Below are 14,171 nucleotides of genomic sequence, written 5' to 3' on the forward strand. Positions count from 1 at the left end.
GCCAAAGGTGTTCCTGCAGTGGAAGTGTGTGCCTCAAGCTGCCAGCCTGAGCAATGAGAAAGACCTTCCCCATGGCTCCCGGAATGCTGGTTTCATGACAGGAGTCTGGCTTCCCATGCAGGGTGGTCCCTGTGGGTAAAGGCACTGGTCAGAGTGGCAGCAGTGTCCCAGTCAGCAGGATGCTGGAGTTCCCATCACAGCAGCACACACTGGCTGGTTTATACACCCAGCTCTGCGGGCTTGGCCTTATCTCTGTAAATAATGATGTTTATGTGGGTTCTGTAACGTTCTTCTCCTGCCTCCCTCTCCTCACTCTGCATGGGGATCCTGTTCTGGTCTTGCTGCCCGATTGCCACATCACGTCACCTTTCCAGATACTCCCAAGCCCGCTCAACGCTTCCACTGGATGTGCTGCCTGCACCTCGTGCTCTGCGTGTCCTGGACTGGACAGTGAGCTGCAACTGACTACCACAGGGAGGAGGGTATGCCAGACCCCCTTGGTGCCAGTGCACACAGCAGCTCATCTGGGCCCTCCCAAAGTGGAGAGGGGTGGTCCCTTCCTCCCTCCTCGACCCCGGGTCAGCTCCCTCTGCTGTATGCTGTGTCCCAGAGCTGGCCTCACCACCCTGTTCCCAAGGTGGGAATCCGGGACTTGGCTCTAACTGTCCCCCAGCCCCACACGCCAGCAGCCTTGCTGATGCCCTTCTAAATACTTCCTCTAGCAGCCCTGGCCTCCCTGGCCATCACCTCTGCCTTCTCCTGGCTTCCAAGCAGTGTCACCTAGGGGCATCTACCAGAATCTGTTCTTTGTGGGCAAGGCGGTTCTTTTTCTAAAATGTAAATATGACCATGTCACTCTCCTCCCTAACACCTTCCAATCTCACAGTTGAAGGGGTCAAGTGACAACTCCCTGATGGGTCCTGCTAGCTTCCTCGTGCCCCCTCTCACCACTCCTGGGCTGGCACTTCACGCTGCCGGCACTCCCATGTGGTTTCCTGGGTCCTATCTCTACACATCAGCCTAAGCCTGGCTTCTGAGTGTCCTCTGGGCCCCTCACTGAGGCTCACTCTGTCTTATCTTCGGGGACTCAGTTCCGTGGCCTCCCCCTGGACATGCCTCCCCTGACAGTTCCCTTCTCTGGCCTGTCTGATGCATTTCCCCTGGTCTCCCAGCACAGGAGATCCCTGGAGCCTATGTGAATGACTGGACTCTAAGTTCTATTTGTTCATCTCCATACTTCTCACTATGATTTCCTTGGAGGACAGACCATGCCTTATTTCCGGGATAAGGCCTGGCACACAGTAGGTGTTCAGTAAAAGTCGGGAGTGTGCACTAGGCACTAACAGTCTGGGATGAGGCAGTCTTGACTTAATGCCCTTGCTGGCTCGGTCAGCACCCCAGATGTGCTTCCATCTCTCTCTTCCTGGTGCAATTCCAGGGTGAAGGAACTTTTGAGTCCTTTCTAATCAAGCTGTCAATAGGGGAGTCCTGACACAAGGCATTGATTTTTCACCGAAGGGGAGGAGGCTTCCCGTCTGTGTCCTGCACCCCGGCATCAGTTCATATTTTCAGATTGCAGTCTCTCCTGTCATCAAGGACATGGCTGCTTCTGCTGCCCTGGGGCCTAATTTTCTCAAATCAGTGTCAGCGCTTCTATCCCTGGGATGCTCAGATTTCAAGGAGTCACAGCCAAGGCTCAATGAGTGCACCTGTCCTCATCCATTTCTCCCACTCTCCAATCACTGTGAGGCCCCAGACCCCTCTGAGAAACCCGCTACCCTCAAAATATCCCCGACGGCCCAGGCTGGAACCAGACCCTTAAGACTGCAGGAGAAGCCAGCTCTCGATCCAGCCCTGCAGAAGACCCCAGGTGTGACGTATTCAGAGCCTCACCTGTTGCAGGAGTAGTTCCAGATCTGCTGCTTAAAACAATTTCATTTATGCTTTCCTTTACCTTCTAGCAGGGGGTGAGCAAGGAGTGGACACCGCATCTAGGGAGCAATGGCTGGAGGCTGTGGCTGGAGCCTCCCACCTGCAACAAGGAAGCTGCCTTTCCCTGGGCCGAGGAGCCTGTGGCTGCCAGGCTTGTATCTGGCTGCCCTGGAGGAGGGACCAGGGTGTTCCAAGCCCTAGTCCCCTGGAGGGGAAGGACCAGCATTTGCCTGTAAAGGGGGCTGTCTGGCAAGGCATCCTCATTCCCATTCACATAGTTCACGGCCTCTGATGTTCTCAGCAGACAGGAGTGGCTGAAGAGCTTTTCTCTGGCCTCATTCCGAATACTTTGGGCTTCAGTGACCCTTTCCTGTCACAGAGGACACATTTAGCCTGATCGAGCTATGGGTTCAGGAAAGATGTCAAGATTTCAATCCCTGCCTTAATGGATGCCTTCTGTATCAGCCAGAGAAACAGAACTCACAGGATAGAAATTATATATGCATATAATAGAGGATTTATTATAAGGAATCAGCCCATGTAATAATGGAGGCTGAGAATTCCCAGAATCTGTAGCTAGCAAGCTGGAGACCCAGGAGCAGGAGCTGGGATAGTTCCTGCCCAAAAGCCTGCAGGCTTAAGACCCAAGAAGAGTGGATGCTTCCGTTCCAGTCTGAGGGCAGCAAAAGACCAATGGCCCAGCTCAAAGGCAGTCCAGAGAAACCCCCTCTTACTGACAGCAGGGTCAGCTTTTGTCCTATTCATGCTGATTGGATGAGGAGGGCAAGCTGCTTTCCTCAGTCTACTGATTCAAATCTTAATCTCATCCAGAAACACCCTCACGGACACACCCAGAACCATATTTGGCCCTAATATCTGGGTACCTTGTGGCCTGGTCAAGTTCATGCAGAATTCACCATCCCACCATCTACTACAGCTCCCTCAAAGACATTGCCTCGGGCCACAATTTTTATTTGAATCTGTGCTTTGGGTAGGGAGCGTCCAGGCAGGAAAAAAAAAAAAGGCCCAAACAATAAGAATACTAAGCAGGGCTGGAGAATTCCTTCCGTAATGACAGAACTTTTCCTCTGGCACTCCCTTCCCAATAAATAAATCCTGCCCACTCCCAGGAGATGCAGTGTCTGCCTCTTCTCCGCCCCCCAGCAAATAAAAGAAATAACACGCTTCCCGGTCGCAGCTGCTCCACACCTCAGCATATGCTCTGCCTCGCTTGCTTCCTCACTGTTAAAACGACAACGGGCGCTGTCTTCGGAGCTTCCAACACCCTCGGGTCCCTCTCGAGGCCCGGCCTTCCTACGCTGCTACGCTGTGCATTACCCACAACAGCAAAAATGTTCCACTGGTGGTTTCAAGATTCCTCAAAAAATAGATTCAAAACATCTTTAATACTCTCTGAAGTAGCAATACATCACAGGAAAAGCTGTAACCTTTCCTATTGCTGATACTATCCAGACTGCCGGCTGATGAGGACGGGAACGGCAGCCAATTCGTATTCTGCGTGGCAGCCGCTGGAGGTGCGCGGGAGCTGGTCCACCCACCTTCCACGCTCCCAACCCGGGAAGATGCTGAATTTCCCAGTGTTTGCCTAATGTCCTTTTATATAACCTGAAAGGAGGCACAGTACTTGAAGGCAGTATTTTCCAAGAAACAGCCTTCCCCTATGAACGCAACATCCCGAAAATGATACTGCTGTTTTTACAGCACTGACAGGCCCTGCATGGAACGCATTTTTCCTTCCTTTCTTCCCCATCACAGAGCCATGGGCAAGAAGCTGCGGAGCCTCGTCCAAGCCAGCTGGACAGAGGGATGGCTACTTGCATCATTAAGTAGGAGCGCTTCACAGTGACCACGAGCCAGCCAGGAACTGCCTTTCCCCAGGCTGGGGGGACAGGTGTGGGTGGGTGTGTGTGAGGCACAGGGAGGCTTCTCTGCCAGGTGATCCCAAGAGGGCCTGCAACAGGTGCCCTGACTGGCGAAGGAGGAGGCTGCCGGGAGATCAGAGACGTGGATTTGCCAGGTTGTTTGAAGGTTAATGTTACGGGTAATCAAAGGGAGGAGACAAAAGACAAAAATGGAAACCCTTCAGAGCAGCGAAAGGTTTCATTTACCTTTGGTAAATAAAGTGTGTTCATATTTTCACAAGGATTTTTCTGTTTCACCAGCTTAAAACTCAAACCGGGCTGGGCAAATACGCTGCGATACAGCGGTCACGGCTGTAATCCAGAGAGAATGTTCAGAAATGGGAAACAGAAACGCAAGGCAGGACGCCCCTTTGTGTGGGTTTCAGAAGCTCTGTGTGTTCTTCCCACTGCCTGCTGAGGTCTGAGCGGGGCCCTGCTGTGAATGACCCTGGGAACGGTGCCAGAGTCACACAGACTTGGTGCAGACCACAGAGCTACCTTTCAGGGGCTCTGTGTCCTTGGACGGGTCACTCGACTTTTCTAAACCTGTTTGCTCATTTCCAAAAATGGCTGAGAGCTCTCTTACAGTTCATGGGGTGGGCAAGAATGATGGTGCCAAGCCCACAACCCCAGGCCCTGGCAAGGAATTGGCCTCTTCAAAAATGATGGTTTTTATTATTCTCATTATTCTAGAAAACATCTTTGTGAATTGTTTGCTTGATTGAAACCGTTTCTTTTTAACAAAATCTTGATTTGAAAAAGCCCAAAGACACCTCTATTTTCTTTATTCAGCAGAATAGGGCGTGGGGTGAGGACAATATTTAGAGACTTGCTAAATCTCTTTAACTTACATTGCTGTGTAATGCTGTGTGTGTGTGTGTGTGTGTGTGTGTGTGTGTGTGTTTCTCCTTTCATCTTTCCCTCTCTTCCCCAATTTAAGAAAGGTTAGTTTAGGTAGAATCAGCATTACCAGGCTCCCACAACATCCCAGCCTTTCTTTCACAGGATTAAAGAGCAGAATGGACCCCAGGCTGAGTCTGAACTTTTTGTAGGGCTCAAGAGAACAGAAGCCCAGGATGAGGAGAGAAGGGCAGACTTGGAGTGTGGGAGGGCAGGTTGGGGGGTGCAACCCTGTGGTCAGGCTGCCACTCGGGGGGCACAGCAGAAGCAGGCCTGGCTCAGTGGCCAGGAGCAGAGAGAGGCCAGGACCCACAGGCTCTGAGAGGTCTTCCTTGCCAAGCTCTAAGGGGACTGACACTTGGATCCCTTAGGAGGAGGGATCAAAGCCACCAGGACTGGCAGGCCACGGGGAGCCTGATTCCCAAAAGAGAAGCAGAGGGGGTCTAGGGAGGGAATGAATATCTGCCATCTTGCTTCTGACAGGGGACAGATATAGGCACTGGCTGTGCTGATCAGAAAAGTTCAGGGACGCTGACATGCAGGAAGGCCGGCGCAGCTCAACCAGATCGTGGTCACTTCCCTCGAATCCGACATTCTCAGCACAGGCTGTGTCCACACAGTGACCCTAACAGGTGTATAACCATCAAGGCTGCAAACGAGGAGTCTGTGGATGTGAAGCCCCTAGATGGAATAATGGGATTTCTCAGAGAGCCCCAGGAGCTGGGTTGGGCAGCCCACAGACGGCGCAATGTCAGCGCAGGTGCTCCGGCCCAGCTGGAAGGCCCACTCTGAGAGGCAATGCGGCTCACACAGAGCCTGGGGATGCCCTCTCTGGCCACCGCACCCCTTTCTAGAGGCTAACTCAGAGCTCCCTGCAGCAGAGACACACCTGAGATACTCTGAGGGTCCTGACTCGATCTCTGGTCCCAGAAATATGACCCAGGGTCCCAGGATCCCAGGATGGATGGTTGCAGGGTGGATGGGGGGACAGCAACCTGCTCTGGAAGTGGGGTCCCCAGCAGCACCTGGCTCAGTGAAAATAGAAGTGAGAGTGGAGCTTAGGAGGAGGCTGCATTTATACAAGACCAGAAGTGCCCGTAGCAGTTTTCTCATCTGTGAAATGCTAATAACAAAGCCTGCCCCCAGGCTCCTGTGGATGAGCTGGAGCCCCTGGGAAGGCCTGACTCATCACAGACCTCCAGTGCAGGATCCCCAGTCACCAGGTTCAGTGTCTTCCTGAAAAGGTGACTGGATGGGACATGGAAGAAGCACTGAGGTGTGAAAGGAAGCGCATGTTCCAGGGAGGGGGCTAAGCAGACAGGGACAGAGGGACCTGATGGCTGGAATGGACTTTGGAGGAGTCTTGTTTTGGTGGAGACGGAGCTGGCCTGGGGCTGCAGGGAGCAGCAGGCTCCATTCCCATCATCAATGCCCAGGGCCTGGGGTGCCCCTCTCCTGGGAGGCTTAGAGCCCACATCTTCCCGCCCCTGGATGGCTTTACGGCCGGCCCCTGCTGTTTCCCGAACATACCAGCAGCCCCTGCCTCAGCCTGGAGCCTGCAGTGTTCCTCCCTCAGTGACCAGTGACCCTAGCAACCTCCTTTCTTACCTCCTCAGCTCTCTGCTCAAAGGCCACCACAGCGATTTTGTGTGATACTGATGTAGTGACACCTGCTTTTTGCATAGTATATCTTTTTTCCCTCCCTCCATCCTTTTCCCTTTAATCTTTCTATATCTTTTCTCCTTTAATGTGTTTTTTATAAATAGCATAGAGTGAGAATTTAAAATTTCAATCTGAAAAGTTTTGTCGTTTGGTTAGAGCATATGCGTTTGATGTAATTACTGATGTATTCAGGTTTAAATTGAACTATTCCAAACTATTTAAAATCTTACAGCCAACACTCCTGATTCATTTTTCTCCACTGCACTTACCAATATTATGTATGTGATTCTGAAGAATGCATCTTCTCTAGATTTTACGTACAATGTCCTCTGTGTCCATGTATTGTCATGCTTACTAATTGTGTTTGGAAATCTTCTAGACTTATTATTATCATTATTTTTGTCTGTTTGTTTTGTTATTTAGAGAACGTGTTAAATATTTCCTACTGTGACTGTGAATTTTTTATTTCTTCCCTTCTAGTGCTGTCAATTTTTGCCTTATATATTTTAAAGCTATGTTCTACGTTCTATGAACCCTTTGGGTACCTGAGACGGGTCTCAATTAGGAAATTTATTTTGCCAAAGTTAAGAATGCCAGTGACACAGCTTCAGAAGGTCCCGATCACATGTGTCCAGGGTGGTTGGGGCACAGGTTGGTTTTATACATTTTAGGGAGATGTGAAACATGAATCAAATATGTAAGATGTACATTGGTTCCGTCTGGAAAGGTGGGAGAACTTGAAGCTCAAAGGGGCTTCTAAGTCATAGGTAGGTAAGTGACAAATGGTTGCATTCTTTTGAGTTTCTGACTAGCCTTTCCAAAGGAGGCAATCCGATACACATTTATCTCAGTGAGCAGAGGGATGACTTTTGGTTCTGTCTTTTGTCCACAAGGAAATTCCGTGTGAGGGAGGTACATAGCTTGTTTTTAAAACATTAGTAGTTATCATTTTTAAGGCCCAAAATGGGAGGCAGGTTGTCCCTAAGCAGTGCCCAGCTTGACTCTTCCCTTTGGTTTAGTGATTTTGGGGTCCCAAGAATCTTTTCCTTTCACAGTTCTTAGATGCACAAAATTGTTGTATCTTCCTGGTGAACTGAGGGTGGGTTTGTAAAAATTTTTTTTATTTTTTGAGATGGAATCTCACCCTGTCATCCAGGCTGGATTGCAATGGCACAATCTCGGCTCACTGCAACCTCTACCTCCTGGGTTCAAATGATTCTCCTGCCTCAGCTGCCTGAGTAGCTAGATTACAGGCGCCTGCCACCACACCCAGCTAATTTTTCTATTTTTAGTAGAGAAGGGGTTTCACCATGTTGGCCAGGGTGGTCTTAAACTCCTGACCTTGTGATCTGCCCACCTCAGCCTCCTAAAGTGCTGGTATTACAGGTGTGAGCCACCACGTCTGGCTGAGGGTGGGTTTTTAAAAAAAATAGTAATTATGAAATATTCTTTAACTCTAGTATTGCTTCTTAAAGTCAATTTTGTGTGATATTCATGTAGCGACACCTGCTTTTTGCATAGTATATCTTTTTCCTTCCCTCTATCCTATTCCCTTTAATCTTTCTATATCTTTTCTCCTTTAATGTGTTTTTTATAAATAGCATAGAGTGAGAATTTAAAATTTCAGTCTGAAAAGCTTTGTCTTTTGGTTAGAGCATATACATTTGATGTAACTACTGACGTATTCAGGTTTAAATTGATCATTTTGCTAAATGCTTTCTGTGTCTCACTTGCTCTATCTTCCTTTTATTCTTTTTTCCTTTGTCTTCTTTTGGATTAGGTATTTTGAATTTCATTATAATATCCACAGATATTACAACCCTCATCCTTGACTTATTGAAGTGCTACTTAGATTATACTCACATAATTCAAGGGCCTTAAAATAATCTCATTTCACTTGCTCTCCACCCCATTTCTATGCCTTTTTGTGCATTTATTTCTCTCTATATATTTTGTTTCATGAGAGTATTTTTATCTTTGTGTACAACTGATCTTCATTTATATATACCTTATTTTTACATTTTTTGTTGCTTTTCATTGCTTCCCGAAACTCTAACCTTTGCTTTGAATTAATGTCATCTGCCTGAAAAACATACTTTTAAAAAAATTTCCTTCAGTGTGGGTTTTCTTTCCTTTTTGGAGATGAAATCTTGCTCTATTGTGCAGGCTGGAGTGCAATGGCGTGATCTCGGCTCACTGCTACCTCCGCCTCCTGGGTTCAAGCAATTCTTCTGCCTCTGCCTCGTGAGTAGCTGAGATTACAGGCACATACCACCATGCCTGCCTAATTGTATTTTTAGTAGAGACAGGGTTTCCCCACATTGGCCAGGCTGGTCTCGAACTCCTCCCAAAGTGCTGGGATTACAGGCATGAGCCACCATGCCTGGCCAGGTTTTCTGGTGACAAATTATTTCACTGTTTGCCTGAATTTTTTTTTTCATCTCACCTTTGTTCTTTCTTCTAAGGGCATTTTTACTGGGTATAGAAATCTGAGCTGGCAGTTCCTTTTAGCACTTTAAAGATATCATACCATTGTCTTCTGACTTTCAATGTTTTACTGAGAAGTCAGTGATATATTTAGTCAGTGTATCTTTCAGAGTAATCTATCTTTCCCTTCCACCTGCTTTTTAGATTTTTCTCTGTCTTTAATTTTTAGCAGTTTTACTGTGAGTGCCTTGGTTTAGATTTCATTTATCCTGCTTGTGGTTTAAAATGTTTCTTGAATCTATGACTGGATATCTTTCAGTAGTTTAGAAATGTTCTCACTCATTCTCTTGAATATTGCCTCTGACACAGTTTCCTCCTCCTTTCTTTCCGGAATTCCAATTATACGTATGTTAGACGTCTTCACTGTAACTCCTACTGTCCATACCCGCACTGCCTTCTGTTTTTTGCATTTTCTCTCTGGTTTCTCTGCATTTAATGTGTTTTTTTTTGTCCCCAAATCAATCTTTCAATTCATAATCCCTTTTTTTTGGTTGCATCTGTTAAACTTGACACTGAATTCTTAATTTGGGGTAAGTAGTATGTGGTTATTTACATTTGGCTTTTAAAAAAGATATATAGTTTCTGGTTTTGTGTTGAAAATTACAATTTTGGTCTTTTAACATCTGGAATATGGTAAGGCAGAGTTATCTTAAAGTCTGCATCTAGAAAATTCCAATATATCTGGACCCCTCTGAGTCTCTCTATTTTCTGTTGTTTCTACTGATATTAGTTAATGCTGTCTCCTTGCATCTGGTTATTTTAAAAATTGTGTTACAGATTCTACCTTTGCATATTGTTTTTAGAAATAATTTGAGGTCAAGATGATATCTTTCTCCTAAGATTATTTGTTTGCTTCTGTTGGACACCTAGGGATACTAGCAATATCATCTTAATTCATTTTGGAGAATCCAGAGGATTTGAAGCAGAGGGGCAGCTCCTGAGAGGGCCCAGTGTACAGCCCTTCAGAGTCCCAAGCCAAAGAAAGTGGAGAGGTCAATGGAACCTGCTGGCCCCCTTGGCAGACTCTGGGTTCCAATCCTGGTCCTCTGACCCTGCAAGTCTGCTGTCAAGAGCCCTGCTCAGCTCTTATCTGTCTCTTCAGAACTGCCAAATATGCCTAGAGGAAAACTGGCTGTAAGCATAAGACTCACCTCCACGGGCCTCTGTCCTTTCCAGACCCTAATCGGACAGCAGCTCACTGTGTCTTGTCACCTCTCCTATGCCTTCAAGACAAGACACTGCCCGCTTTTCTAGCTGTCTTCAACAGAAGGCTTGGTCAGCATTTCCTAGTTGATCATTTTGAACATGGAACTCGCCAGCACTTATTACCATCTAACATACTAGATATTTTGGTTACTTATTCGTTGTTTTTCTGTCCGCTTGAAGGTGAGCTCCATGTGGGCAGTAACTTTTGTTTATCTTGTTTACTACTCTATCCAAAGCACTTGACACTGTGCTTGGCACAGAATAGGTGATCAATAAATAGTTGGTGAATAAACACATGGATCTATTATCTGACTTTACTACTACAAATATTTACCCAACAACAGGAACCTGCATTTCTACTTCTGTAGGGACAAGTGAGGTCCAGAACAGAAGGTGATCCGGGTCACATTTCTGTAGTGAATTGAGACATTAAGACCCAGGCTTTCTGCTTAGCATTTCAGGGCACCTGCCCAACCCCACAGGGCCACTTTCTTGTCCTAGGACTAAGCCTCGCAAAGGACAAGGCAGGAGTGGTGGCAAGTGGCAATCTGCTGATCAGATGACTAACGAAACTGAAAATTTCAGAGTCGAAAACCACGTAAGTCCCACAGTGAAAATGCAAACAGAGGGCCTATGGGGAAGTGGGAAATTGAGGAGATGACCATGTCTTAATTAGCCATTTCCTGTAGCTCATTCTGGACCAAACCTCTTGAAGCACCAATTTATGAAGTTCGTTCCAGGCAAAAGATGAAGAAAATGTCCATGAAACTTCTGAAAGAGTAGCAGATTCTCCACAAAAGCTCACTCAGATAGTGACAAGACAGGAAGCAGGGAAGTCAACTGGTTCTCCAGAGCACACCAGAACAAATACATCAAGGTGCCATTCGGTACTGAGAGGCCAGCAAGAGTTGGGTTTGGAGCTCAGCAGCAGTATCCCCCCCACCCCACCCCAAGACAATCCCTGACTACTAGCATCCAGTTGAAAGGCTTGATTTCCAAGAGTTAGGAGGAAGGGCCTTGTGGGCAGGTAGATGGCCAGCCAGGGATGAGGACTCTCCGCTGCTTTTGATACCCCCTGATCCCTGAGGGACTGTCAGGGGTATGTGTCACAAAAGCAACTCACCTGCTCAGCCCACCCTCCCAACCTAACAGACCTCCCATCCCCATCCCCATGTCACTAAAGACAGTACTGTGGACCAGGGGCTCTAGAACAAAATGGCGTTGGGAGGGTGGGTTCACATCCAAACAGGAGACTGATTCCCATTTGCTACTTAGATTAGTGGTGTAGTCTTGCACCAACTATTTAATCTCTGTGTGTCTCAGTTTCCTCACCTATACAATGGGGATAATAGTCATTACCTCATAGGTTTGTTGGAAGATAGAACCAAATAAATAGGCAAAGCACTTGCAATAGGCTCTGGCACATGGTAAGAGTTTATTACGTATTTGTCATCGTTGTTATCATCTGTCCTGAATTTCTGACATCCCTCCATCCCCCCTTTTCCCACTATTACCCATCTCTAGGCCATGGCCATCATGAAATCCTGCACCGGCTCCACACAGGCATCCCTGCTTCCTGGTCCCTCTCTCTACAACCAGTTTGGGGAGGGGACATTCTAAAGAGCACACCTGCTCTCCATTTCTCAAAAACGCATCTGTGGGTCCCTCAGGACATCTCTGCTACAGCTCACCTCTCCAGCTCATCTCTGACTGCTGCCTACTCCAGCAAAGGGGCTCAATGACTTTTCAGTCCTCACAAGTACCAAGCTTGCACTCTTCACTGGGCCTCTCTAGGAAATTCTCTTTTCCATGCTTTCTCCTGGAGATCTCCAACTCACCCTTTGGGCCTTGGCTTAGACAAAACACCCAGGGGGAAAGCTGCCCCATGGCACACAGTGCCTGGCCCTGCCACTGCCAGCCATCTCCCACCTGGCTGTAATGACATGACCACCCCGGACCACAGGAGTGGGGAATGTTCCATTTACCCTCGTGTTCCAGCATCTAGCACACTGCCTGGCATATGCCAGACACTTAGTACATTTGTGTCAAATGAATGAGTGACTAAATGATTGATATCAGGGGAACAGGTTAATAGAATCACAGACAAAATAGAACCCAGTAACTGACTTCAGCTCTCAGCGGAGAATGTTCTGGAATGAGCTCTCATGCTAAACCTCCATTGTAATTATCCTATTCCCATTCTGAGCACAGGGCTCCTGTAAAAACCTGTAAATATTTTGTCTCCTAATTGCTTATCTGCACCTTAATCACATAGTAGTTTTATTATTATTATTATCTTTATTGTTATTATTAATGGTGATAAATAAAACAGCATAAAAGTATTTGTGGAAAAAAACAATTGTGTGATTTAGAATTTTTAATTAATATGAGTTGGGGTTTGCACTGAGTGCTCTGTGTGAGAATGAATAATCCTCAGTGCCTCCCCCAATGGGTTTGGTATCTAAACGCTCCATATTGTAATTCATATCCTAAGGGGCCCACAGCACTTAGAAAATCATCAGTTCTCCAGTTATCTGGTTCCTATCAGCATCGCTTTCTCCAAATGAATGCATTTCAATTAAAGGAAGAATTTAACAGAGTAAATGTGAGGTGTGTATTTTGTGAATTATAGCTCTAACTTTGAATAAAAACAAAACAACAAACATTCTCTGAGCTCCTATGATATTCCAGGCATAGAAGATAAGACCGTGGGAAAAAAAAAACACAAAAAAACAAGAAAAACCCACTGGGCCCTACCTCCAAGGAGACCGCAGTCTTGCCAGGGAAGAAGGATGAACACGAAAATGAAATATTCAACTGCAAGTCAGGGCAGCAGGCAAGAGACCTCACGGGCATGTGGGAGTTCCTGGTACAGACAGTGAGCTATAGATGTGTTTAGGAGAAAATGAAATAAAAGACCAAAACTTCATAAGCAGATGCTGCAATTTTCATGTTTACAGACACAGTTTTACTCTCTTCTGTATGTGGGAACTTCCTCCACATGACTCTGCGTGTTCCTTTTCCCTCCCCTCATACCGGGAATGGAGATGGAAATTGCTGTCTTTGTGTGGATGCCAAAAGGTGACATTTTGGGCCAACTACTGACAACCTGGAGGCTGGAGAATCCCCCTCCCACCCCCACTCCTTCCTCATCCTGGGACAATTCCAGGGTCACAGAAAGAGATGAGTGTGAGAGAATCTAAAGTGACTAACCATGTAAATTGGGAGAATGGCAGTTAACATGATGACAGAGGCTTGCTCACAAAAGAAACAGGTTCAGAGCCCTCTACAGCAGCGATCTCCAACCTTTCTGGCACCAGGGACCCGTTTTGTGGAAGACAATTTTTCCATGGATGGGGATGGGGTTTAGGATGAAACTGTTTCACCTCAGGTCATCAGGCATTCGATTCTCATAAGGAGCATGCAACCCAGATCCCTCGCACACACAGTTCACAACAGGGTTCGCGCTCCTATAAGAATCTAGTGTCATCATGGATCTGACAGACGGGAGGTGGAGCTCAGGTGGTCGTGCTGGCTTGCCTGCCACTCGCCTACTGTGTGGCTGGTTCCTAACAGCCATGGACCCTACTGGTTTGTGGCCGGGGGATGGAGACTCTTGCTCTAAAGAATGTAGTCCCAACTATGTATAAGATAGGATATGACTGGATTTCAGATATTTCATTAAAAGTAACTTTTCCATTTGGTTCAAGACTGAAAAACCAAAATGGATTGCTGATGGTCTCCGTGGCCTTTTCTACATCCCCTCTGCTTCTCAAGCCTTTCTCAATCCCACCTTCCTTTTCACGTTCCCAGCCTGGGGCGGTGGGAAGAGATTCTTCTCCGGGGTCAGAATGACCTCTCTTCAAATCCCCAGCTAATCTCTGAGCTCCTGTGTGGTCTGGGCAGTTCGTAGCTACTCTCTGAGTCCCCACCTCCTGGTCTGTAGGGTGTCAGAGCCCTGCTGCGGTCTGAATATTTGTGTCTCCTCAAAATCCATGTCAAAACCTAACCCCTGGTGTGATAGTATGAGAAAGGGAAGCCTTAGGGAAGTGAGTAGGTCAT

The 14,171-nt window shown here is 47.1% G+C and overlaps 1 protein-coding gene across 6 annotated transcripts in view; it reads right to left on the reverse strand.

The window, feature by feature from the left end:
• The window catches only part of KLHL29 (kelch like family member 29), a 316,146-nt gene that overhangs the window by 86,316 nt on the left and 215,659 nt on the right, over positions 1-14,171 (reverse strand). For 3 of the 6 annotated variants that reach the window (XM_035273092.3, XM_035273093.3, XM_078349877.1), the window contains one exon: positions 12,867-12,992. The exons of the other annotated variants lie outside the window; for them this stretch is intronic. In XM_035273092.3, coding sequence (XP_035128983.1) covers positions 12,867-12,992 — 126 coding nt within the window. The remainder of the gene's footprint in view (positions 1-12,866; positions 12,993-14,171) is intronic. 6 annotated transcript variants of the gene reach the window in all.

Source organism: Callithrix jacchus, chromosome 14 (genome assembly GCF_049354715.1).
Source record: "Callithrix jacchus isolate 240 chromosome 14, calJac240_pri, whole genome shotgun sequence".
Classification (NCBI taxonomy): Eukaryota; Metazoa; Chordata; class Mammalia; order Primates; family Cebidae; genus Callithrix; species Callithrix jacchus.